We start from the raw sequence: 25,513 nt of genomic DNA on the forward strand, positions 1-25,513 counted from the left end.
TTCTTGGGAAACGCTGATGAAATGTTTCTATTAAGATCTCGTCATTCACTACCTCTGCTGGCACCCAAGTGTTTTCCGACTCTACTTCCCCCTCCCATTCTACCAGATATTCCACCTGATTCCCCTTCCACCTGGAATCAATGATTCCTGCCACGTTCATGTCGCGCTCTCTCTCTTCTATCACGAGCGTTTGGGTGGCCTCTCTCTCACGCTCCCCCCACTCACGTCCCTCTCGGTACGGCGACAGTAATGACCTGTGAAATACTGGGTGTAATTTCATGTGACTGGGCAGTCTGAGTTTGAATGCTACTGGGTTGACCTGCTGTATGACCTCAAAGGGTCCCAATTTCTTGGGTCTCAATTTCTTACTCCCACCCTTGAACGGTAGTCCTTGGGTGGACAACCACACTCGGTCTCCCACCCTTATGATTTCACCTTCCCTCCTATTTCTGTCTGCTTGCTTCTTATATTCTTCCTTGGCTCTCTCTAAGTTAAGTTGAAGCTGACGGTGGATCGCTTCCATCTCTTCAAAAAAATGTTCCGCTGCCGGCACGCTCCACCTCTCCCCCCCCTCTCCTGGGAATGCCCGGGGATGGCACCCATAGTTTGCCAGGAAAGGACTCATCCCTGTGGACACATTCTCCGCGTTGTTGTAGGCAAATTCGGCCAGCGGTAGCTTATCTACCCAATCATTTTCTCTGTCCTTTACATAACACCTCAGGTATTGTTGCAAAATGCCGTTTGCCCTTTCCGCTTGCCCATTAGTTTCTGGGTGTCGGGCAGTGGAGAAATTGAGTTCTACTTGCAGTAAGCTCATAAGTTTCCTCCAGAACCTGGAAGTAAATTGTTTGCCTCTGTCACTGACCACCCTCAAGGGGGCGCCATGCAACCTGAAAATATGCTCTACAAACAACTTGGCGGTCTCCTCCGCTGTAACCGCATGTGAACAGGCTATAAAATGACACATTTTGGTTAATAGATCTACCACCACCATGACAGCTGTTTTGCCTTTGGATTTTGGCAGGTCCGTCATAAAATCTATGGATACTGCCTCCCAAGGCCTTTCTGGCGTGGGTAAGGGTTGTAATAGCCCCGCTGGCGCCACCCTCTCTCCTTTTGCTCGCTGACACCTGTCGCAACCCCTAACATATTCCCGCACGTCCTCCCTCACCTTGGGCCACCAAAACTCCCTGGTAACCAACCACATGGTTTTGTGCTGTCCAAAATGTCCCGCTGTGGGGCTGTCATGCAACTGCTTGAGTACTCTGCCCCTCAGTTCCCCATCTGGTATGTACAGTGCCCCTTTGTAATACAACGCCCCGTTCTTTTCTTCAAATCCCCCTGTGTTCTCTTCTGTCCTCCTGAGTTCTCTGAGTTTCTCTTGGGCGTATTCATCGTTCTCCGTACCTTCCATCAGTTCCCTTTGCCCCACCAATGCCGCCCCACACACCCAGCGGTCTTCGGAGATTACATGCCTTGCCTCAGGCGCTCCCTCCCCCTCTAAGTACTCAGGTTTCCTGGAAAGGGCATCCGCTCTCACGTTCTCTGAACCTGGCACGTAACGAATCTCAAAGTGGAATTTGGAGAACTCCTGGGCCCATCGCACTTGTCTCTGGTTCAGGACACGGGCTGTTCTCCAATATTCCAGATTTTTGTGGTCAGTTCGGACTTGAACCTTGTGTTGCGCCCCAATCAGCAAGTGCCGCCATTTCCGGAATGCTTCATGAATGGCGAGCAGTTCTCTGTCGTACACTGTGTAGTTCCTCTCGGATTTGTTCAATTTCCGCGAAAAGAATGCACACGGTCTCCATTCCGACGTATCCTTTCCCGGCTGGAGAAGCACGGCCCCCACTGCTCGGTCTGACGCGTCAGTCTCCACTCTCATTGGTTGTTGTAGATCCACGTGCAGAAGCTGTTCTTCCGACGCAAACGCCTGCTTTAGGCGTTCGAACGCCCGCTGCGCTTCTTCCGTCCAAACAAATTTCTTTTTGCTACTAAGACAATCTGTGATGGGCGCGGTCAAATGGGCAAAGTTTTTGATGAACTTCCTATAGAAGTTTCCGAACCCCAGGAACCTTTGCACGTCCTTCTTGGTCTTTGGTGTTTTCCATTCCAGTACCGCTTGAACCTTGCTGGGATCCATGGCCAATCCCTTGTCAGACAACCGGTACCCCAGGAATTCCACCTCCCTAGTATGAAACTGACACTTCTCCAGTTTCACCCACAGCCGGTTTTCTCGCAGTTTGCTCAGTACCTCTCTTACATCTCGCACATGCTGCTCCTCATTCTCTGAGTACACCAGGACGTCATCTAAGAACGCTACGCAGTTCTTGTAGAGCAATGGCCCCAGGACGTGATTCATGAATGATTGAAAACAGGCGGAGCCTCCTTGTAATCCGAAAGGCATAACGAGGTACTCAAACGCCCCCAAGGGGGTGAACATAGTGGTCTTCCACTCATCCCCCTTCCTCACACGTATCAAGTTATATGCCCCCCTAAGGTCCAGCTTGGTAAAAATCTTCCCTTTTCTCACCTGTGTCAGAATGTCATCAATTCTAGGCATAGGGAAAGTCACTGGTTCTGACACTGCATTCAGGGACCTGAAATCACACACAAGTCTGGGCTTGCCCGTGTTTTTTTTGTCCACAAAGAACACTGGACTGCCCCCCACCGCTCGTGACTCTCTGATGAAACCTCTCTTGAGATTCTTGTCAATGAACTCCCTTAACTCCTGCATCTCACTGTCTGACATTGCATACAGCTTCCCCACTGGCAATTGTGCTCCTGGGAGTAAGGTAATTTGACAGTCAAAGGGTCTGTGCGGGGGCAATTTATCCGCTTCCTTTTCGCTGAATACGTCAATCAAGTCAGCGTATTGTGGTGGCACCTTCCCCTTGTCCATCACTTCCACCCCTGCTAGAGTGGCCCTGCTGCCTGCCTGGGCCTCTCCCTCCTTGCAGTGTTCTAGGCAATGTGCTGATCCAAAGGAAACCACGCGCTGATGCCAGCCTACTAGCGGATCATGTAGTGCCAGCCAGCTCATTCCCAAGATAATAGGGGCTCCTCCCAGGGTGGCTACGTTAAACGCTATCAGTTCTGTGTGCCGTGCCACCCTCATTATCATTGGTACAGTCTGTTGGCTCACTTCTCCTCCCAACAGCTCCCTCCCATCAATCGTGGTAACCTGCAAAGGCTTACTTAATGGGATAGTCTGTATCTGGTGCTCAGCTGCAAACTCCTTACTCATGAAATTACATGAGCTACCTGAGTCCAATAGCGCTCTTATCTTTAGTGGGTGTCCGTTTGCCAGTTCCAGCAACACCTCTATCACAAGTGCTGGTCTTGGGGGTTCCGGCGTGGGCACGTTCACTACTCCCTGGCCTGGCTGCTGTGCCCCGATGTTGGCAACCAGGCGTTGGCTTTTACTTGCTCCTTCATTTCATCCTCCTCCTTCCCCCCAACAGTTCCTGCCATCCCTTGCCATTCCTTCCTTTGCGGACAGACTCTGGCAAAGTGACCTGGCTGTTGGCAGAGATAGCATCTCTTGCCGCTCTTTCCCTCCTTCTTCCGCCCTTCACTGGTGTTTGAAACTGTGCGCGCGCGCGCTGCTCCAAGTTCCATCGGCTCTGCTGGCGGGAAAGGCTGCTCCGGAATCTCTGGAATGCGGAAGTCCTTCCAACGTTCCCCCTTTCCTTCCCGCTCTTCCAAAGCTCTAGCCTCCTGGCGTGCTCCTATGGACAGCGCTGATTTAGTCAGCTGGTCCATAGACTCCGCCCTAGGCGCCCGGGAAAGTTCATCTTTCACTGCCGGAGAGAGACCTTCTTCAAATAGCATTTGAATAGGTTCACTAGCAAGGTTCCACCCCAGTCTATGAATCAGCATGGTGAACTCAGTCCAGTACTCACGTACAGATCGGCTCCCCTGTTTACAAGCCATCAACTCCCTGCGCACCATCCCCTGCTCAATCTCGCTGGAAAACATCAAGTCCATGGCGCGAAAAAACTTCATTGTGTCCTTTAAGATTTCATTATTGGCTGCCATCAGGGGGCGAACCCAGTCCCTCGCCCCTCCCTCTAGATGGCCAATCACGTACGCCACTCTAGAGTTCTCATCGGGGAAGTCATCAAACAGTAGATTGAGAGCATATTGCATCTCTGTTCTAAAGGCTTGATAGTTCCTGGGATTCCCCCCAAATTTCTGCACCAATCCAGGCACCCTTCTGGCAAGTGGGGTGGTTTTCCCCTTATCTGCATCTTGAGCCCTCCTCTCCTCCAGCCTCGCCGTTTGCAGTGCGAGCTGGACCTCCAACGCCCTGTACCTTTCTTCCAGGCTTGGATCTGCTCCAGCTCCAGCTGCCCCGGTTCCTGCTGGTTCACTCATGATGCCCTCTGCTTGCACAAACAGCTTTCGGAGACTGTCAGATTGCTATGATGGGATAATGAGCTGCTTGTGCGTAAAAGCTTGATCCCGCTGGGGTTTGGCCGGTCATCCAAACCCAGGCACTAACGGAGCCCCCAAAAGCATGACTCCGTCAGTCGCTGGTAGAATCTGACAGTGGGCGTCTACGGAATTTACGCCAACATAAAAGCTGTTTGACGGACATGCGCTTTCGTGACTCTCTGCGTGACAGTTTCCGGCGAAGGGAGGGAATTCCTAAAGGGGGTCTAGTTACCTCTTCACTATTCTCACTAGAAGCGTCTGAGAGCCTCCCCTCCGCTGTAACTCCTGCACTCCCCCTGCTGGTTCCTGCTTCTGCTGCAGAGTCTCTCCTACTCTGCTGGAGCCTGTCCAGCACCTCTAACTCCGATGGCAGTTCCCTGACAGTCATGTTAAAGATAGCATAAGATGCAAAAAAATGAACAGGTAAGTCAATGCTGTGAAGATGGAATAAAGTGATATCTGAATCCAGCATCAGTCGCCACTGCTTTGGCACAATTGCCAGCCCTCCATATTTCTTCTTTCTGGGTCCCCAGCTAGTGTGGAACCATATAGCAGATGGAGTGATACCAGGATACTCTATAACTAATCAGATTTGACCGTGTAATAACATCATTGAGGGCAAAGAAAGATAAGTCAGAGTGAAGACTCCCTTCACCAGAATTGCCTTCGTTCTTGATGGGCAAACTGTCACCCTGTTTCAGAGAAAGCATGTATGGTGTGGACATTTCATTGTAGCCAAAAATATCTGGGGAAACTGCTGTTTGTCTTGGCTCAGCTCTGTTCTCAATACTCTTGGTGTTGTTGTTAACAAATGTCCTGTTACAAGATCCCAATTCTCTCCACTAAAAAAGGAAACCTTGTTATCTCTGGAGCATAAAAATATGAACCGTCATTCTCATCTCCTTTTTTACAGAAGCTGCAAAGAATCGATCCTCCTTACTGTTATTCAGCCTTATCCTGTAAGTAGTTATCGTGTTTTTTAGAATTAGTTTCCTAGCAACATTTACTGCTTTTGTCTGCCTATTCTCTCTGTGTGTGTCTTCCTTATCTGCATAACCAATAGCACAAGTGAAGTACGAGCTGTGTCTTTGAAGATAAATGTGATGATTATATACTACTCTAGACAGAAGTGGAACAATGTAAGTGTAATTTAAATAAATATGGATATGTTCCAGTATGTATGAGGAGTGCTTCTTGGGGGCAGAAGAACAAGGATATTGAATTCTACTCCAAGACATTTCACAAGTATACTAGCCAATCTTTTTGAGTCTTCTTTTTTTTGGCTTCCGTTTTCCCCCTTGTCTAGCAACACCGTGATTATATTCCTTTTCAGTGGGTTTTCAGTGCATTTATTCCCCTTGAGCAAGACCCAAGCAAACTAAAGACCCAGCTAGAGTTAAGTAACGGAGCAAAAAGTGATGTGGCAATTCATGGTATCCCCCACCCCTGCAGACTGTAAGACACAAAAGCAACATTTGCCTGTTTTTATGTAGTACAGGCAAGTGCACAGGCATGTGGCAGGCAATATCCCTTTGTTCACACAAAACAGTGCAAAATACAGGCCTGTCTTAAACAGGTGGAAAGACTCATCCAAAAGTGCCTGGGGTACATATGATGTCCATTTTCTGACAACTGAGTGCTTTAAGCTAAGAGGAGACTCTGAGTGCCCAAGCTACAAATGTGGACGATGACATACTGACGAGTAGATCTCTCCAAACCTAGTTCATGTTCATTTTGGTTTTGGATATAAACAGTCCAATCCCATTTCTGCAGTTAATATTCAAGCTGCCCTCCCTGGCAAATAATCTACATAGATATAACCAGAGGTGCGGTTCTGCACCCAAGATTGTGGGGGCATGGAGCAAGCTGGTCACTGAACCATGCCATGCTTGGCTCCACGCTCAGCCCCCCCAACACTGAGGGAGCCTGGCTCCCTGCCAGCAGGTATTGAGGGGGCTGAAGACACCTCAGCCTCATAGAGTTGTCTGCATATAACAAAAAGTAAGTGCTTATGAAGGTCATCCAAGAGCATTAAAGCTCACTCTCTCCCAACTTTATAAACTGTCTGTCTGGATCAGCTAAGAAGTGTAGCTGCTGCAGCATGGTCTATAAATGCCCCTAATAGTGTCAAGCTGTGATGACATCCTACTCCTCCCATGCAGCCATCATGCTTCCTCCCCATATAATGTCTCTGAAGGGATGGGACATTATTGCACCCCAATACTCCCAGAGGAATTTGTGACCCTGTTTGCAACCCACACAGCAAGTGTTTCCTAGCCACTCTGGGTGGTGAGGGTCTGGGATGTTCACATTAATTTGTCTTTTTTATTTAAAAAAATGTAGTATACCTTGTAGTATACAAGTCATCCAAAAGGGAGGGGGAACAATTTTAAAGCCCTCAGATTTACCTCATGGAGGAATTTGGTCCAGTGCAGATTCTGAACAAGGTCACAGTCTGATTTTTACATTGACCTGAGAAGTGTGGGGATCAGGTGAGTCCAGCCCCATCCCTGATTCTGACCAAGCAAGCGCTTGATAGACTGAGATATAGACACTTCCTAAGATGCTCTGATACTTCTTATTCTACCATAAAATATTGCATCATTCTCTTTCCCTTTAGCCTTATCTACACAATTTAGCCTACTGGCATTTTATTTAATGTGCTTATTAATTTACATGGCATTTTATTTACACTATGTGATAAAATGGTAGCTTTCACTGCGGTGAGCAAATGATGGAAGAAATCTGGCTCATAGATCTCAGAACTCATTATGCAGAATTCTCCTAAGTGAGTAGTGTCCTTCATGCTTGGACAGCCCCCTTTTTAAATGGTAATAATATATCCCCTTGCCTTTATTCCGCATCTTTTCCAGGTAGCTAAGGCTAGCAGCAAGGAATAGATCATGTTTGCACCAATTATTATGTAAACAGAGATCTATTTGTGGCCTAAAGTCTGTGTCTTTGATGTACTTTATTCCTTTTGACTCCAGTTAATTGAAGTCATAGCAGGGATCCATTGAAGATTTGTAAGTTAGTATAAAATGGCATCAGAATTAAACTCACAGTACATTTGATGCCATGGTTTTTAGGAAATTCATTCCACATTTTATTATTAAGAAACACAACTGCTTGTTCCGTTATTGGATTTAATAATATAGAAAGCAAAAATATACAGCCTGCAGTGAAGCTGTATGCAGCTTGGAGACATTCTTATAGTGCTAAATGCAATCAGAGGGATGCATGTTATAAATTTTATTCCTGGCCTGAGGCCATGCTACCTCTGATTGGATGGCAGCAATCCTTTTCTTGTACACTTATAATGCTCCTGAGATTTAGAATGCTGAAACAGTATCTGGCTGTGTACTCAGAATGAACTGTTGCTTGGTGTGTTTTTTTAAAAAAGCAACAACATAGAAGCATATTAGGTCAACTGCAAGAATAAACAAACCAAGGTAGTTAACTTGAAGCTTCAGATGTACTCATACCACTACAATAACCTCAGAAGGACCTAGTGCATTACTCTGTGTGTGTATTTAAAATTCTCCTATTATATGTACTGAATTTTCTCATTGGCTGAAACAAAACAATACGAACCATTTTAGAGTAGCCATGTTTCCTAATTTACAGAGGACAGTCCTGTCTTTGAAGGGCTGTCCAGCCCAAGTCTGAATTAAAATAAAGAACCAAAGGAAATAAAAGCAGAGCCTCTGAACTTGCCCATAACATACATACTTACAAACATAATTTTATTTTTATGCCACCTTTCCACAGTTCAAACCATGATCAAGGTGGCTTACAACATAAAAAAATTCATGACTACTTTTATTATGTTGTAGTTGTGAGCAATAAACAGAACATTAAAAAATACACAACTGAACTAAACAATTTCCCATAATCCACAAAGTCTAACATAAAGATACAAAATACCAACAGCAACAGCCCTTCCTCAACAAATTCCCACACGCAATCCAGCCCCAAAGTCTGTTCAGCAGCCTCAGGTTTTGTAGCTGAAGTCGGTCCAGGCCCTGCCCTCCCAGGTCAGCTGGATATAAGACCTGCAAGGCAGGGAGCAGGTCTTCCAGGACTTACAGAACTCAACAGTACCTGGGCAGCAGACTGAGTGGGCACACAAAAAACTGATTGCCAGTAACATTGCTCTTAGGTGGTGTGCTAGTGAGTAGATGGTGTTAATCTCAGCTCATGGGTGTTACTAGATGAGTTTGTTGTTTTTTTTAATAATCTGACTCTGATGCTGTATGTGTTCGAACCAGATACCACAGCAGAAATATTTTATTTTCTTTGCTTCAAGGTAGAGATGATCTGAAATGAAGTATAATTGCTCCCATTTGTTTTGTCAAATTGTTTTGATCTCCTGAAGAAGTGTTGTCTGTCCAGCAGTTGTGTAAAGAGAAGAGAGAGCAAAGGTGTATTCTGAATTGGATAAAACCAGTAGTATATATACGCTTGCTACTAACCCATCATGAAAACAACTCAGTGAAACTAACACTATTATAGAATTACAGTACTCTGGTCATCTGCTGAACATAATTCACTCAGTGTCTTCCAGATTAGTTTTGCTTAAGCTCATTCATTTTCAGTTTAATTACAACCAAAGCCAAACATTCTTCTTTTGTGCTTCCTGTCAATCTAATAAATCTTTCTCAGGTTAATTTGAATGTCATCTGTACTGATAAGGAAAGGATTTAAGAGCTTAATCACTTGGAGCACTTTGAAGTTTCACTTTTCTGGAAGTTTATTTGATTATCTGTTGAAAACATTTTGTTTTGTAAATGGGTTATCATTGCAATGGGTAGTTTATTAGGCTTAGGCATATTTCCAATTAGATCATTTATCCATTGTGCTGTGCATTCAGGCTTGGAGAATAAATTTCAATTGAGGGTCTGATAAGCCATCATTCTGGAAAGCTATTAAATCCTAAGAAGGTATCTTGCTGTGAGGGAACAGCATAAGCAAGTCTTTGCTCCTACTGAGGCTGGCAATGGAAGGAGACCCTTTAATCATCCCCATGAATCCTTTTACTGTAAAGCTCAATGTCTATACAGATAAACAATAAAGTATACACAGTTATACAAACTGATTTCAGCATGTGGGTTGTTTTGCGGACTTACGATTATTTGGTGTTTTGAAATTATTGTGGGAATGTATTTTGATATAGACCTAATCAGGAAAACAGCTCTGGTCTTCACTCCCACTCCTGCCCACCCCCAGTTATCCAGAGATGTTTGCTAGAAAATCAAACATTTTCTTCCATGCTGGGGTAGGCATGGCAGTCTTTATTTGCTCCAAATTATTGCCATGAAGTGAAGTTGAAGGCTTACCAGCAAATCCTGCAGTAAGAAAATAGAGGGTAGAGAGAGAGGGAGAGTCAGTGAATTAGCCTGGGGCCAAAGGGCAGAGTGGCTTGATCTCTTACTGCAGCTGCTTTCTGCTTCACTTCTGGCTGCTCCTGAATTTCTGTCTTTCTCTTGATGTGTTTCTCCCTTTATTTCCTAATTCTCTTTCTTCATATTGGGCAGGTGGGGGGGGAGGTGACCTCAGCCCCAGTGGCCAAATGTGGCCCTCCAGGCATTTATGCCCCTCAGAACTCTCTCCAGGGCGCATTCCTCACCAGTCCTCCTTCATTCACTCCTAGACTGTTTTCAAATACATTGTGATGCTCAGTCATACTTTATTAAAAATATTCCAATACCTGGTGGTGGACCAGGTAGTCCCCTAGTTCAGATCTGGATGTCTTGCAGACTCAGTCCTCCTGTGTGCTGTCGGTCCTATGGATATATAATAATGCTGGCCTGCATTGCACTTTTGTTGTAAGGCTTCTAATGCCACAGAGAGAATTATGTAAAGTGTTTTAAGCTCTTAGGGAAGAGCCTAATAATAGATATCATTAGACATTATAACTTCCACTTAAACATCATTGTGTTCTTCCCTCTGTTGGATGTGTGAACATCACACACCCTTTGTTTCCATGGAATTCTGAGGTCTACCCCAGTAAAAAGTGCATACTGACTATGTACCATTATTTGCCTGGAGATAATTCACTGCCTTTCCAAGATACTTTCATTAAAATAAATATTGACAAATATGACAGCCTTGGAGCCATATTGGTAGTCAGCAACTGCTGCATAATTATTAGTCAAGAAAAAGTTGGCCATGATGGATAGTGCTGTGAAGAGAGAATGAATGAGATGGGGATAAGTACTAGGGACATAAATTTGTTGTGGAAATCTAAGCAACTTTTTCTCAAAAAAAAAAAAAAAAAAAGCCTGCCTCACAATAAAGGCTGCAGACATGTGTCTTCTCAATTCTTATTGTTTTAATTTTGTTATTTCCCAGTGAACCAATTCTTGTTGCTGTAAACTAGCCGGCGTGTAGCTTGTGGCTATTAATTACCATAGTTAATGTGTTTACTGTTATGTAATGATGAAGTTCATTTAATAGCATATTTAATGTGAGCATCTAAGAAGATATGCAAACCTTGCTCATCTTTTATTATATCTGATTTCACTGTCTCATTCTCAGTGAATGTTAAAGGATGAAATTCCACATAACTTTCATAGAACGTTTTTTCCTCTCCCACCTAATACACTTGTTGTAATCCATTTCATTGTTATTAAGCTAAAACCCCTTTGTATTTTTTTTATATGCAACCATAGCTGCGCCTTTTTGAAACTTTCACAATCCTATAAATAACAATAGTGGAAAATAAAGGAGACAATATTTGTCACAAGGTCATGTAGCAACATGATATGGTGTAAGATCCCTTATAGGAACCAGTAACTCTAGGATAAGATATTGTAGATAGGCATTTTGCATTTGTGCAGTCAATGTCTTTTGAACATTATGTGCACAGTTATCTATGGACTTAACTGGGCTGCAGCTCAGCGGTAAAGTACATCATATTTTGCATGCAGAAAGCTCCAGGTTCAATCTCTGCCAGTCAGTGTAAACAATATTGAGCCAAATGGACCAATAGTCTGACTCAGAATAAGGAATCTTCCTTTGTTACTGTTGTATTCTGTGCACCGGTTGCAGTTAACAGATTTGTAGTAGGTTAATATGGTTTTGTAACTGTGAGTTTCATAAAGCAAACAAATGAAGCACATGAGGGTGCCTTGGAATACAGTTGTACCTTGGAAGTCGAACAAAATCTGTTCCGGAAATCCATTCAACATCCAAAACATTTGAAAACCAAAGCGCAGCTTCTGATTGGCTGCAGGAAACTCCAGGTTTTGATCATTCAGGAGCCAAAACATTCGAGAACTAGGCTGTTTGAAAACCAAGGTACAACTGTAGTGGTCTTTCATTCCTACCATTGTGTTCATACTATCATAAGCAATTTGCTTCCACACTTGTGGCCATGAAAAAATGTCATTGGTCCACACAGAAGAGTTCTTGCTGGCATTGGTTACGGTAAGGTATTAGAGTTTTCTCATTGTTCCTACTCCCAACAACATAGTGCTAATGAGACTGGCTTTATTGCTGATTTTATTACAGACTATATCTTACAAACCCTATAAATATTCTATATTCTGCATTCCCTGACAAATGCATTGCTTAAGCTCCTGCTTAAGGTCATTAAATGAGAATAATGTCTTCTATTTAGCTAAAAAGAAGTGCTTTCATAATAAAAAAATGAACTAGTCGGTCCATGAACCGTTAATCACTCTTATACTCACAATATGAATATGAAGGTATTAAAATAGAAATTGTTGCAACATATCAGTTTTGGTTTTATTGCTGGACTTATTGTTGGACACATGAGCTCTGAAAATATAAATCAAGTTCTTTTAGTAAGAGAAGCACCTTTTGAAACATTTAAAAGCTGAAGCAGCAGCCTTCAGTGATATTGCAGTTCAGATTCTAAAACAACAGTATTTAAACATTTGACCCTAGATCACTGGGAAAGTTTGTATTTTGTATTTAGCATGAATCACCAGATATGATGGGTGCAATGGATCTGATAAGCCTGGATCATCTAATGCAAGAGTGGTGGTGGTGGGGAATCCTTTTTCTTCTCAAGGCCATATAGACAAGCTTCCAGGGATCACAGGCCAGTGGTGCTAAAGGCAAAGATGGGCAGTGAAATGGATATGAATTTTACTTTTGTACAAGAGGCTAGTTCCATTACACTCACACATCCCTCTCCATCCTCTGTCTAGACAAGAACTATTAACATTATCAGCTCTTGTACCTGAAGTTCCCCATTCCTGATCTCATGTGATTGCTAGTATGACCAAGAGGCTCAAATTTGCTGCCATTTTGGTATTTCCTTAGCACCTTGCCTCTAAAGTCACCATTTTACCTAAGAAGGTAGGCTATGCTGAGACTTAGGACAAGTAAGCAACATGTGCACCTTGGCTCACCTCCATTAACAGAGAATAGAAGTAGCTCTTGATATTCATGCAACATATGTGAGACTTCTGGAGTATGCAGATGCCTTTCTCCCTTCTTAGTCCCCAATGCAGTCAAATACTCCGTGTTCACCTATTAATTTGCATTTCAGAGCCCTGGACAGGGAAATCTCCATGCCTGAAGCACCAGTAAATCCGTCATACTGTAGATACTTAAGACACCCATTAGAACCCATCATGGTTAAGGGACCTTTAACTCATATCTGCATACAATCACCCACTTGTGCTCTGGACATTTGCATTAGATTTCCATGGCAGGAAAAAGAAAATATTAAAATTACCAGAGATGCCATTCTCTTACTCTAATTGAAAGAAAAACTTTTTGCTTGTACTACAGAACCTTTAAAAAGGATAGGTAGCCGTGTTGGTCTGCCATAGTAAAAAAAAAAAAAAATTCCTTCCAGTAGCACCTTAAAGACCAACTAAGTCAGTTCTTGGTATGAGCTTTCGTGTGCATGCACACTTCTTCAGATACACTTCAGATACACTTCTGTTTCAGTGTATCTGAAGAAGTGTGCATGCACACGAAAGCTCATACCAAGAACTGACTTAGTTGGTCTTTAAGGTGCTACTGGAAGGAATTTTTTTGTTTTGTTTTAAAAAGGATATAAAACATGCTACTTTGACAGCAGCCATACTCTATTAATTAGCAAAACAATTGTAATGACCTTTTTGCCCAGCCAGTCAGATGAAGGTCACAACTTGGGAATTCTTGTGATTCTTTTGTTTCTCCATGGCATAAAATAACAACAACTTATTTTCTTAAAGGCACACACCTACGTACACAGACACATATATGGGGATTGCATTCAGAGTCATTGCACACTTGTGTGAAATCGCATGCAATTGAAACACCCCACTCCTCCCCCACTCTGCCCCATTGTGCCCCTGCTCTGCCTCCACCCCAGTTACACCCTTTAAGTGATGTATTTTATGACATTTCCAGGTTAGTTCCAGGTTCGGCGCTGTGCACAATTGTGCACATATTGGTCCCACCTAAAATGGGGGCATATATAGAGTAATAGACAGCTTCCCCGATGCACATTGTGCAGTACATTGTTTCACATGCTCCTTATCAGTTTATTCATTGGAAAGAAGTTTGGTGCATCGTTTTGCATCCTGAATGCAAGTCTGTGGCAGAACTGAAGTTGCAACAGACTATGGCAGCAAACCATTGCAGCCTGCTGGATCAATACAGTTGTACTATATTAAACAAATAAAAATCCCTGGATTTTTTTCATAGTAATTGCCTATGAATTTCTCTTTCCATGTGAAGACCCAGTTACTACATTATTCAATAAACACACAAGATGTAACCAGCTGTACTTTTGAATAAATAAGGTATACTATTCATTGTATCAAATTGTAGATTTCAACGGAAGTCTCATAAAGTTCAACGGAAAAAAGCAGAAGACCCAGTGGATCAGTTCATTCTCTAGTCAGTTCATGCATAAGGTCCATACATGTAAAACTATCTATTCCACCTGTCTGTTCAAAGAGTCCAATAATCCACATGAAGGGTTGTTAAAGTTCCACAGAATCCTTTCACAGAGCCTAAGACAAGGATTTCCGGAATATTAGCCTTGTTTCGCCATCCTAGGCTTCATCAGTAGAACAGGCTCATATGTAATATTACAGGATAGTGGATCTTATAGCATAGTAGTGGTTGCAGTCTACTACAGCTGCTCCATTTTCAAAAGGCTACACTGGTGAAAATATTTTGCATACCCTCTTACGGACTGTGTTGTTGGCATCCATCTGTCTCGGGAGACAGTGGAAGAGTGCCCCTTTGGAGGTAAAATCAAACCATTGGAGAGTTACAGTGCCAACTATGGCTGTGGAGGGTGATACAGGAGACACATGTTTTATTTCAGGTGGAGGAGATGAAGGTGCCCAGTTGTGCTGCTACAGGTAAACCATGGTGTTTCTTCTTTCTCTGCTCCTCCCAGCAACCATTCCTCCTCTGGTCACTGCTGTAGCTACACAACCTGATGGTCTGCCTTCAGGCACTGTGATCGTCTTTGAGGGATTCCCATATGGCGGGGTTGATGTTGCCCACCTTCATGTCACTGAAAGAATGTCAGCCTATTCCTGTTGCATCTGACCGACTGTGTTTACATTTTTTAATACCACTAACAGAAAAGTGTGATTTGCTTTTATTTCCATTGTATAATAAATAGCATTGGGCAGAAGCAGTAATATTTCTGACAGATGGAATCAAATGAGACTTGATCAGAAGATCTATAGCAGTGGTTGGCAGTTAACTGTCATTCAAGTCATCTTTGCCTTTTCCACCCTTTTCATCCCTTCTTTCTAGTCTCCTAAATCGGCATTTATCAGCGCTGCAAAAAAGGCCAGATTGAAGTCGAATCCTGTCAAAGTGCGATTCTCAGAAGAGGTCATTATTAATGGCCAGGTTTCTGTGAGTGTGAATATTTATTTCTTCATTTTAAAATATAATTCCCTTTTAAGCAAGAGAGAGAGAGAGAGAGAGAGAGAGAGAGAGAGAGAGAGAGAGAGATTCAAAATCACTCTCTAAAGTTTTAAATGGACAATAGTATGATAAATTGCCTAGATATGTGTGAGCAATGTATTCATTATAGACATTATATCCAAACCATGCCAAGATTTGGGGTGGAAATTAATGCTTTAAAAAAGGAAAGAAAGCGAAGTTATCCAGGATTCTAAGGATCAATTCAAGCATATAATCAGTGGCATGTTATAGTCCCTATGCTCCTCTGTACCATTGCATATTTTATTCAACGCTGCTTGTTTGGAAATATCTCTGTGTTGAAATTATACATCATGTGCAAAGCTTACATAACAGTGAACATCCATTATGACACACAAGTTCTTAAGACGGAAAGCATTCTCTCACACAAATCTATAAACTCTTCACAAGGTTCTTAGTTTTGACGTTGAGCATTTTCAAGTGAGCAACTCAATGTGTGAAATCATGTGAAAGTACCTTACTGTGTAATTAACTGAATGGTTGTGCCTGAGCCATAATAAAGGTTTGTTGGCAGTTCAGAAGAGACTCGGGGGGACAGGGCTGTCCTTCCCACATACACAAAGGCCCCACAATTGCCTACCTGAGAAAGAAGGTGTTTCAGAAAATGCAACAGTATGTTTTTTATTCCTTGATCCTTCTTAATAATTTAAAGAATCCCGTTATGAAACCAAGGGCACAATGAAATCTTTGGTTCTTGGCAAAGTAAGCAACATCTCTGCATTAATATTTCATAGGCATCATCTCCTAATATAGGAGCTATATTATAAATATTATATTATAAATGCTGTGCTTTAAAAAGAGTTCACCGTTGCTTAATTTTGTATCTAGTTTCTTTGAATTTCAAGCTTCCAACTTTTACCTTTGCTCATTCCTGTGAAGAACGAGCACCAATTAGCAAGTACTCATTGTCTCGTCCTTTCCGTAAACTAATCCCTGCAACATGGCCTCTCAGTTGCACATTTCTATTTGTAATTTTATAAAAGAAGAGGGGTATAATAATTGCCACCCTGGGTCACGCCAGTGACCCATTCAGATCAGAATTCAATCTGTGGGCAATAAAACAAATAAACCCTGGGAGGTGCACAATGGAAGAACAACATGCAAGCAGCAGGTGGATTTGCAATCACTCCTTCCCCCCCCCCAATGCACAAAAAGGGTATTCATGCTGCGCCATATTGCATAAAAGGTACTGCTGGGGAAGGAGACCAGGCTGCTGACAATAATTTGGCAATATATTGTATCAAAGCTGAGCCCATCTTTTTCTCTAACTCTTTTTTGACTAATGAGTAATGAGCAGGGGCAGCCCATCCCATTTCGTCAACTGAGGTGAAACAAGAAGGTGCTCCCCGCCAATGTGTCACTTTCCAGGGTCGCGGGGCAGCTGCTTCCAGCTAGATCTTGTGGAACTCTTATGAGATCTTGCTGGAAGCCACAACTGCATGGCCCAAGTGGTGGCAGGGGCACACCTGCAGGGTCACAGCCCCATGGGATTCCGCCACCCAAGGCACTTGCTTCAGTCAGCCTCATGGGCAGTTCAGCGCTGGTAATAAGTACCAGGATTGTAACATCAGTGGCTTAAGGACAACTTGAGCACCATCCCTCCATGTGAAGGCCACCAGAAAATGACTCAATATTAGTGGTAAATATAATAATTTATTTTGCTTAGGGGGGATCCAGAGTCCTTGATTTCAAGTGTCAGTCAGCTTGTGTGGTTCCTTCCCCTGAATCGGAGTTCTAGGCTAATTTAAAGCCTTGTTATATGGGAGCTCTGATCGTGTTCATTGTTTTGACTCTCTGACAGGAAACTGTTAAAGATAATTCACTTCTTTTCATGCCAAACGTTCTGAAAGTGTATCTTGAAAATGGGCAGACCAAATCTTTTCGGTTTGATTGCAGCACTTCAATAAAGGTAGGCTCGCTGCTCAGAATCTTCAACATACATTGCATCTTAAACTGCAAAAAATAAATGAATAAAGTTCCAGCAAGCCTTACAATAACATTTTTGTATGCAGGATTCAAGCCTGTACTATAAGGCTTCCTTGTGATGAATTTTGTGGATTTAAATGAATTTTATGCTCATAAACTCTAATGTGGCGCTAGTGATTCAAAAATAGGGGTGACGGCTTTAATTACTGCAACTTAATTAAAATTACATGGACCTCACTAAGAAGTCATGATATGCTGCCAGAAGTCAGCATGCTGTGCCAGCTGAAATTAAGATATTGATTGCTAATTGAATAACTTGCAACAAATATGGGTCAATAAGATGAGAAATAGGTATGTTAGGGTTATGCCAACAGTGAATTGTATTACTACTAAGTAGACCACAGGCTAAACGAATAAGGGATAATGTGAAATAAATTCACAATGGGAATGGTACTAATGGGAGCCGGAAGCTACTCTGGCTTTAGTGATCTTCTGGAACAGTGCGGGAGGCAGCATTTGGGATGCAGTAGGAGGAGAAAGTCAACAAAAGTAGCAGCCTACTGTCCAGGCCTGGCCCAAGATATTTTGGCACCTGAGGCAAATCACAAAATGACACCTTCTTGGGAATCAAAGACCGGCGCAGAGGGAAATGGGCCTGTTCTAAATCATGCCGGGCAGGTACAGACCCCAGGAGACCCCAGCGAGCAGCCCATGCCATTTCCTGAGTGGGAGGAGACCAGCAGTGCCTCTTATTTGTGAGAAGCCACAATAGAGGTGGTATTGGGGTAGGGCTGCCAAGGAGGAGGCACATCTGGCCTCCCAAGGTGCATGCCGTAGCAGTCGCTGCCACCATGGCAGAGGCGGCAGCAGCAGGTGATGCACTCCTCAGAGGCTGGGTCCTGCCTCCCAAGGCGGTTGCCTGAACCTGCCTCATGGGTGGGCTAACCCTGCCACAGTCCCCGGCACTTTGATCAAAGGCCTTCTGTGGATGGGCAGTGCCTTCTTATCTGAGGAAAACAAAGCCTTTATCCAACTCTGACCTATAATGCATTAGCACAACTTAAGCATGTTGATAAATGCAGATTTTATAATACACTTCAATCAATATTGTGACTTATTTATTTTTCTGAGAATAGAGACTTCGCTCTGGTTCCCTACTGATAGCTTTCCTAACCTCTCGAACTTCACATTTGCAGTAATGTGTTGTCCTTTCTACAGTCAGTTTCCCTTAGTTATATACTCAGTGTGCACATTTTTGCCTAATTTCTGATCTAAAAATAAATGTTTAGCAAAAATAAGTGAACTTGCAAGGAAGTGCCATCAATATGTCTGTGATGCATCTCAGTCATATATTTCAAAAATCTTTGGAACTATTTAACTGCTTCAACAATTTATTTATCTCCCTAGCATCAATAATGATTTTGTGAACAAGAATTCTTATGTTCAGTTTACTAGGTATCCATGTCTAATACTGAACTCACCAAATTTTTTGTCAGGTGGCAAGGTTAACCTATATATATCCTTCAGAGATAAATTGAAAATAACGCGGATCTGTACGGATGGGTGGTCAGTTTTGAATGAAATCAGAACTGCATTTAGACATTTAATCGTCATTTTAGATGTAATAACAGAAGATAGAGATTGATACAAAAGCTTGTTCAAAAATATCCACTCAGATGTTTAGCAGTGGGAAGATAACAAGAATGTTACTGATGAAAAAAATGTCTTTTAAAAAGAAGAGAGGGGGGAGAGAAATCATTTTTTTTTTATGACAGCATCATTGCTTATTACTGAAGTGGAGGGAAAGTATATGGGGAAATGCCATAAAGTGGACTTCAGCTAAAGCAAGGGGAAAGCCCTCACTTTTTGCAGGCAGTTCTCAGCCAAATTCGGAAAGAGTGTGTATCTGAATCTCCTGCTTAGAGAGCTGGGGGTTGTTAACCATCATTTTAGCAGGGGATTCTTGAAAACCTTTTAGCAATGCCTTGCAAGGTGCTTTGAAGTCCTGACCTTGGGACTTCAAAGTGCCTTGCAGAGGACATCAGTGGGACATCATGTGATTGGCAGCTGAGCAACTCCAGATCTGGCCCACAGACTCCTACCCCTTTGGACTGAGAAATTACATTTCAGAGTGAGAGAAAACAAGGTCCCCATTCTATCCGTTTCTTTTCTTCTGGGTGGTTGTTTTCAATCTGTTCTCTTTTGAAGGATGTCATCTTAACGCTTCAAGAGAAGCTCTCAATTAAGTGTATTGAACACTTTTCCCTGATGCTGGAGCAGAAGACTGATGGGTCTGGAACCAAACTTCTCTTGCTACACGAACAAGAGACTCTTACTCAGGTTTGTGCAATAATGCAACTAAGCATGCAACGATGAAGCGTTGTGGATCCTGAAATAAAGTTTCTGGAATATAGTATTGTTATTATCTCTAGAGCAATGTCAGATAACTACTGTTAGCATATAAATGTGTTTAGTTATAATGCAACGAACTAGACTTAAATCAAAGATGGCGCTATAAGCAGGAACTTCTGTCCTGCTGCTGTAGCTGAAGTGGTTAGGGAACTGCTCTGTGAAGTCTGCAGTGTGTATTTAACTCTTGGGAGCTCTGCAACTCTAGCTCCTGGCAGGACTCTCTGCTCCCACCCTCATCATGCAAAAAAGGTTGCTCCTTTGCCTCTGTTGGGGCCCAATCTATCTCCTGGTTTTTGGTGACAGTGTGTGTCTATGGCTGCCCTTGTTGCATGTTCTTCCCCCTGCCCTTGGCGGCTTGGAAAAGGAGCCTTTTTGTCCCCATCCAGCTAGTATCCCAGGGGTGGGGCTCTATCTGTGTGCTCTGGTCAGCAATATAGGTGCTGTATTGTGTGGGAAGGGACGCAGGTGGCGCTGTGGGTTAAAGCCTCAGCACCTAGGACTTGCCGATCAAAAGGTCGGCGGTTCGAATCCCTGCGGCGGGGTGCGCTCCCGCTGCTCGGTCCTAGCGCCTGCCAACCTAGCAGTTCGAAAGCACCTCCGGGTGCAAGTAGATAAATAGGGACCGCTTACCAGCGGGAAGGTAAACGGTGTTTCCGTGTGCGGCTCTGGCTCGCCAGAGCAGCGATGTCACACTGGCCACGTGACCCGGAAGTGTCTCCGGACAGCGCTGGCCCCTGGCCTCTTGAGTGAGATGGGCGCACAACCCCAGAGTCTGTCAAGACTGGCCCGTACGGGCAGGGGTACCTTTACCTTTACCTTTATTGTGTGGGATCTCCTTCCTTCCCTTTTGTGTGTTGTGCTGCAGAAGAGTAGCATTAAGCAGAGAATTAAAAACCCCTGCCTGTATCTCCTGCCTGATCTCTGAGCTACCCCCCCTCCATCTTCCTCGTTTTACATATATATATATATATATATATATATATATATATATATATATTTGCTTTCGTAGATTTTCACGGGTACAGGAATGCAGGTTTTGGTGTCCTCGGGTGTCTTACCGTGTAAAAGTTGGGGTGTCTAGGCGACGTTTCGACGAGGTCTCACTCGTCATCTTCAGGCTGGTGCTTTCGGCTTCTTGTTACTGGAACAGAGCCTCTGTTCCAGTAACAAGAAGCCGAAAGCACCAGCCTGAAGATGACGAGTGAGACCTCGTCGAAACGTCGCCTAGACACCCCAACTTTTACACGGGAAGACACCCGAGGACACCAAAACCATATATATATATATATATATATCCAAATCACACTGAGTATGTTTCCTCAAGCCTGCTCGAACAAAACCTGTTCCCTGATTGTTTCAGTAATGCCATAATCCATCCACTTCTGCGGTGATAAATGGTGATGCAGAAAACACTGTTGGGTGACTTCATTTATTAGATCATTAAGGAAGATTAAGCTCATTGTGGAAACAGCAGTGTGGGATTCTTAGAAGCTGTTGGTTCTGGCCTAATTCTGCTGTCACTGGAATCAATTGTTATTTTCTTTGTTATTTGTTTTGGAAAGACCTTTCAAAAGCTCACCAATAGCTTGTTAGTGCTTCTTCCTTTGTGTGCTTGCCTGCCTGCCTTTTGATGATTAGGAAGTAGCTTGTTAGAGCAAGGAAAGCAGAGGACTGTATTATGAATTAGGAGACTGTATTATGGGTACTGAAGAGAAAAAAAGGCTGAAGAATAATGCTGCCAATTTCCTGAGCCAGTGTGGTGTAGTGGTTAAGAGTGATAGACTTGTAATCTGGGGAACTGGGTTCGCGTCTCCGCTCCTCCACATGCAGCTGCTGGGTGACCTTGGGCCAGTCACACTTCTCTGAAGTCTCTCAGCCCCACTCACCTCACAGAGTGTTTGTTGTGGGGGAGGAAGGGAAAGGAAAATGTTAGCCGCTTTGAGACTCCTTCGGGTAGTGATAAAGCGGGATATCAAATCCAAACTCTTCTTCTTCTTCTTCTTCCTGTCAATCAAAGCAAACAAAGCTGGGCACAATTCAGCCAAAGTTAAGCATCTTTATCTCCTATTGGCTTCAATAGGAGAGATTTAAGCACAAACATTGGCTCTCAGATTGCTTATTTGCCACCTGGACAGTAGGTCCTCTGCATTAATTGTGTCACTGTGATATCAGGGGATTTTTTTAAAAAAAATAATAAATTGATCTTGTGGTGATTTCCTTCTGTGCCATTAATAATAATAATAATAATTCATAAGCCACTTTTCCTCATAAAAATGTCCAAAGCAGCCCATAATATAACAGCAGCACAACATAAAAAATATATATCAGTACATCATTACCACAAACTTTTTAATACCAATTTATTTCAAAACATATGGCAATCCAAATAAACATTCATTTTCATAATAATAATAATAATAATAATAATTTTTTATTTATACCCCGCCCTCCCCAGCCAAGGCCGGGCTCAGAGCGGCTTACAAGCAATAATAAAAACAAGATGAATGATTACAAACTTAAAAACAAAAATAAAACACAACAATTAAAATAATGGAACATTAAAATATTAAAATGTAGCCTCATCGCAGACCAACCTAGCATTTTAAATTCATGACAAAATTAGTGATGGTGCCAAATGGAGCTTTTTTTAATTGCACTGTGGCATTGCAGCTGGTTTAACCCATCCCTCCCTGTGCATTGCAGACCCAATCAAAATTGGCCCCCATGCCTATTTTTAAAATTACTTGCTCCAAGCAACGCATGTGGAGTTGTTTGTTAGGCCTTCATTGGTGCCTTTTAACAATACAGGCGCCTCAGGAAACTGCCCATACAGCATTCCCTGCTTTATTTCTTTCCCTCTGTCACATCACTCACCATCTTGTCCCATTTATCGAGCGAAATGGAGACCACAAGAGACAGGAGACAGAATTACATACAAGGAATGCATGGGGAAGGGTGCATAGTGGTGGCCATTTCCCCTACCCAATTACTATTGTTAAATATATAGGTAGGTTTCTGGGTTGTGTTACTCTATTGCTGCCTTCTGCAACCTGATGCCCTCCAGATGTTTTAGAGTACGGTTCTTATCAACCCCAACCAGCATTGCCAATGATTAGGGATGATGGGGCTTCTGGTCTGTAAGATACCAGGCTGGGGAAGCCTACTGTATACAGTCCCAATATTTTAGATCTACATTGCATAAACCTGGGAGTTCAGCAATGATTAAGCTATCAATAGTCAACCTCAGTTTCTCCCTTTTATATCCTTGATTTCCTGCTCTTTATATTAGTCCAAGTGGTGGTTTGTTTTAATGCTCATCCACCTTGTTTTCTTACTGTTTACTAGGAAATGGAAACACTGTAATTGGATGGGTGGGTCACAATGCCTTTTCTGACTGACGCTTGCATTTAATGCAATCTCTCGATTGGGTATAACAGGGCTTAGCCAAAAACCGATTGAACTAAAGAAAAATCTTACGATTGAATCAAACTGCTGTCCACTGTTGATATTAGCAAGCAAGTATTACACACTGCAGTATAATATTTCTGTGAATAATTAGCTTATTAGCTAAGATTTTCTGCTTCATAATACACCAAGTTTGTCTTTTGATTGTATTTTCTCTGTGAGATGATTTCCTGATAAATTTCTGGCTACTCCATAGAGCCTTTTGTTTAATTTGGAAAGTGTGGGAAATGGCCTGTGTGCCATATAAGTCAGTGTGCCAGTCTCCAGAGATTATGGTGGAGACCCTGATGGGTCAGGAGCAGCGTAAACGTAGGTCAAAATGGCACATGCTAACAGGCAGAGGCATTCAGCAGATAGGTCAGGGAGAAGGACTATGGGAAGAAATAGGACTATGAGTACCTAGATTTTCATTGTGCTTTATTGGTGTTTAGCAATCTGGGTGGGGAGTGCTGGTTTCTGAAAGTCTGTCCTGGGTAGGTTGTGCAATGATGGAACACTGCATAAGATGTCTGGGATGTTTCAGAACTAAGAGAAATACTAGTATTTTCCATTGATGCGTATGGAGTGTGTGTGTGTGTGTGTGTGTGTGTGTGTGTGTGTGTGTGTGTGTAAGAGATGATAATAATTTAGGATTCCTCCTTTTCTGAAATCAAAGTAAACTGATTTTGGTTCCTTTATTTCTTTCTTCATACTACATAGCCTCCTTATGATAACTGTTAAGACCCCATTCTGTTAGAATTAACAGAGCGATAATAACTTGCCCTTTGGTTAAAAGACCATTCGTCCTGATGAGGATTATCCCTTCATATGCCTCCTCCAAAGGAGGCACGGGGTGGTGGTGGTGGTGGTATGACAACGAGCCTTTTCTGTGGTGGCTCCCTGCCTGTGCTTTTGGATTTTCATTTTGTTTTGGTTTTATACTAGTTTAATATTTGTACTATTTTGTAAGCTGCTTTGGCTTACCATTTGTAAAAAAAAAATAATGAAGGGGGAGAGGGAACTAATAATAATAATAATAATAATACCCTTTGTTAGAATTTCCCTCTAGTCATCTCAAAGTTTGTGTGTTATGCAAACTAGGATGCAATGTCAAGAATTCCACACATGCATTTTGTTGTTGCAGGTGACCCAGAGGCCAAGCTCCCATAAGATGAGATGTCTCTTCAGAATTAGTTTTGTCCCAAAGGATCCCATTGACCTTTTACGAAGGGATGCGGTTGCCTTTGAATATCTGTATGTACAGGTGAGTTGGATGGGTTTACTATAAATCAGGGCAATTTGGGCTTCCTTAAGAGAAGGTTTTTAAAGGCATGTGACATGTGAGCAGAGAAAAGAAATAGAAAACAACATTTTGTTTATGATGGGAATAGCAGGAAAACGGCACAAGGGGTGGGCCAAACCTGGCCTCTTGCTAGTGGTTCAAATTCATCCCACTAGGCCATTTTCTCCAAACCATGCCCCCCAGCTCCACAGTCAACATCTCATGTGACATCAGTGTGTGCAAGTGGAGTTGTTGCTGCCCATGCACAATTGGGAGCCTTAAAGTGCACGGGCAAGGTGCATTCGCAAGGGAAAGCAGGTTTCGGTTCCCCAACCCCAGCTGATGGGCAGGAAAACCAAAGCCTGCTAAATCAGCTGAACAAGAGAGCCAGTGCTTGCAGAAAGCAGGCTTCAGTTCTCCCACCCACCACTGAAGTTGCCTGCTGGATTGATTCACAGGGCTCACAAAGCTGTGTGCGCAGCGGTTCCCCCTTTAAGTGGTTCCTCTGGCAATTAGCTATTCTGCCTGGGGCTGATAGGAGCTGTGATCCAGTAGCATCTGGGGGGACCACAGGTTAACCACCTCTAGTTTCCAGGATCACTGATCTTCTTGAAATAACAGGCATGGATGAAACTGCCTAGGTTTCCTTGCTGACTATTTTTATCTGTTATTCAACCCTTCCTACAAGGAGCCTAGGGCAGCATGGGGCCCACCTCATCCTTCTAACAACCATTCAGTGAGGATCATAGGAAACAGCTTTATACCAAGTCAGACAACTGGTCCGTCAAGCTCAGTCTTTTCTAAACTGATGTAAGCGACTCTCCAAGAGCCATTCCCAGCCCCATGTCGAGATGCCAGGGACTGAACCTTCCACATGCAAAGCAGTTGCTGATTTGCAGTGAGCTCCTCAGCCAAACAAAAGCTCTTGTAAGAGGATGCCAGTGTGCGTTTTTTCATTATTTGGCATGCACACTCATCCTATAATCTGCATTCCTGAACCTATCTATTGTGCTCCTTCTTCCTGGTTCTGCCAAAAGAGGTTGTGCAAACTCTTAGGCCTTTTCG

At 43.1% G+C, this 25,513-nt stretch overlaps 1 protein-coding gene across 4 annotated transcripts in view; it reads left to right on the forward strand.

The window, feature by feature from the left end:
- The window catches only part of FRMPD4 (FERM and PDZ domain containing 4), a 210,177-nt gene that overhangs the window by 167,879 nt on the left and 16,785 nt on the right, over window positions 1–25,513 (forward strand). For all 4 annotated transcript variants that reach the window (XM_083734128.1, XM_083734125.1, XM_083734126.1 and 1 more), the window contains exons 5-9: window positions 5,354–5,399; window positions 15,190–15,294; window positions 17,186–17,293; window positions 19,519–19,650; window positions 24,311–24,430. In XM_083734128.1, coding sequence (XP_083590254.1) covers window positions 5,354–5,399; window positions 15,190–15,294; window positions 17,186–17,293; window positions 19,519–19,650; window positions 24,311–24,430 — 511 coding nt within the window. The remainder of the gene's footprint in view (window positions 1–5,353; window positions 5,400–15,189; window positions 15,295–17,185; window positions 17,294–19,518; window positions 19,651–24,310; window positions 24,431–25,513) is intronic.

The sequence above is a fragment of the Podarcis gaigeae genome (assembly GCF_964106915.1).
Source record: "Podarcis gaigeae genome assembly, chromosome: 4".
Taxonomy (NCBI): Eukaryota; Metazoa; Chordata; class Lepidosauria; order Squamata; family Lacertidae; genus Podarcis; species Podarcis gaigeae.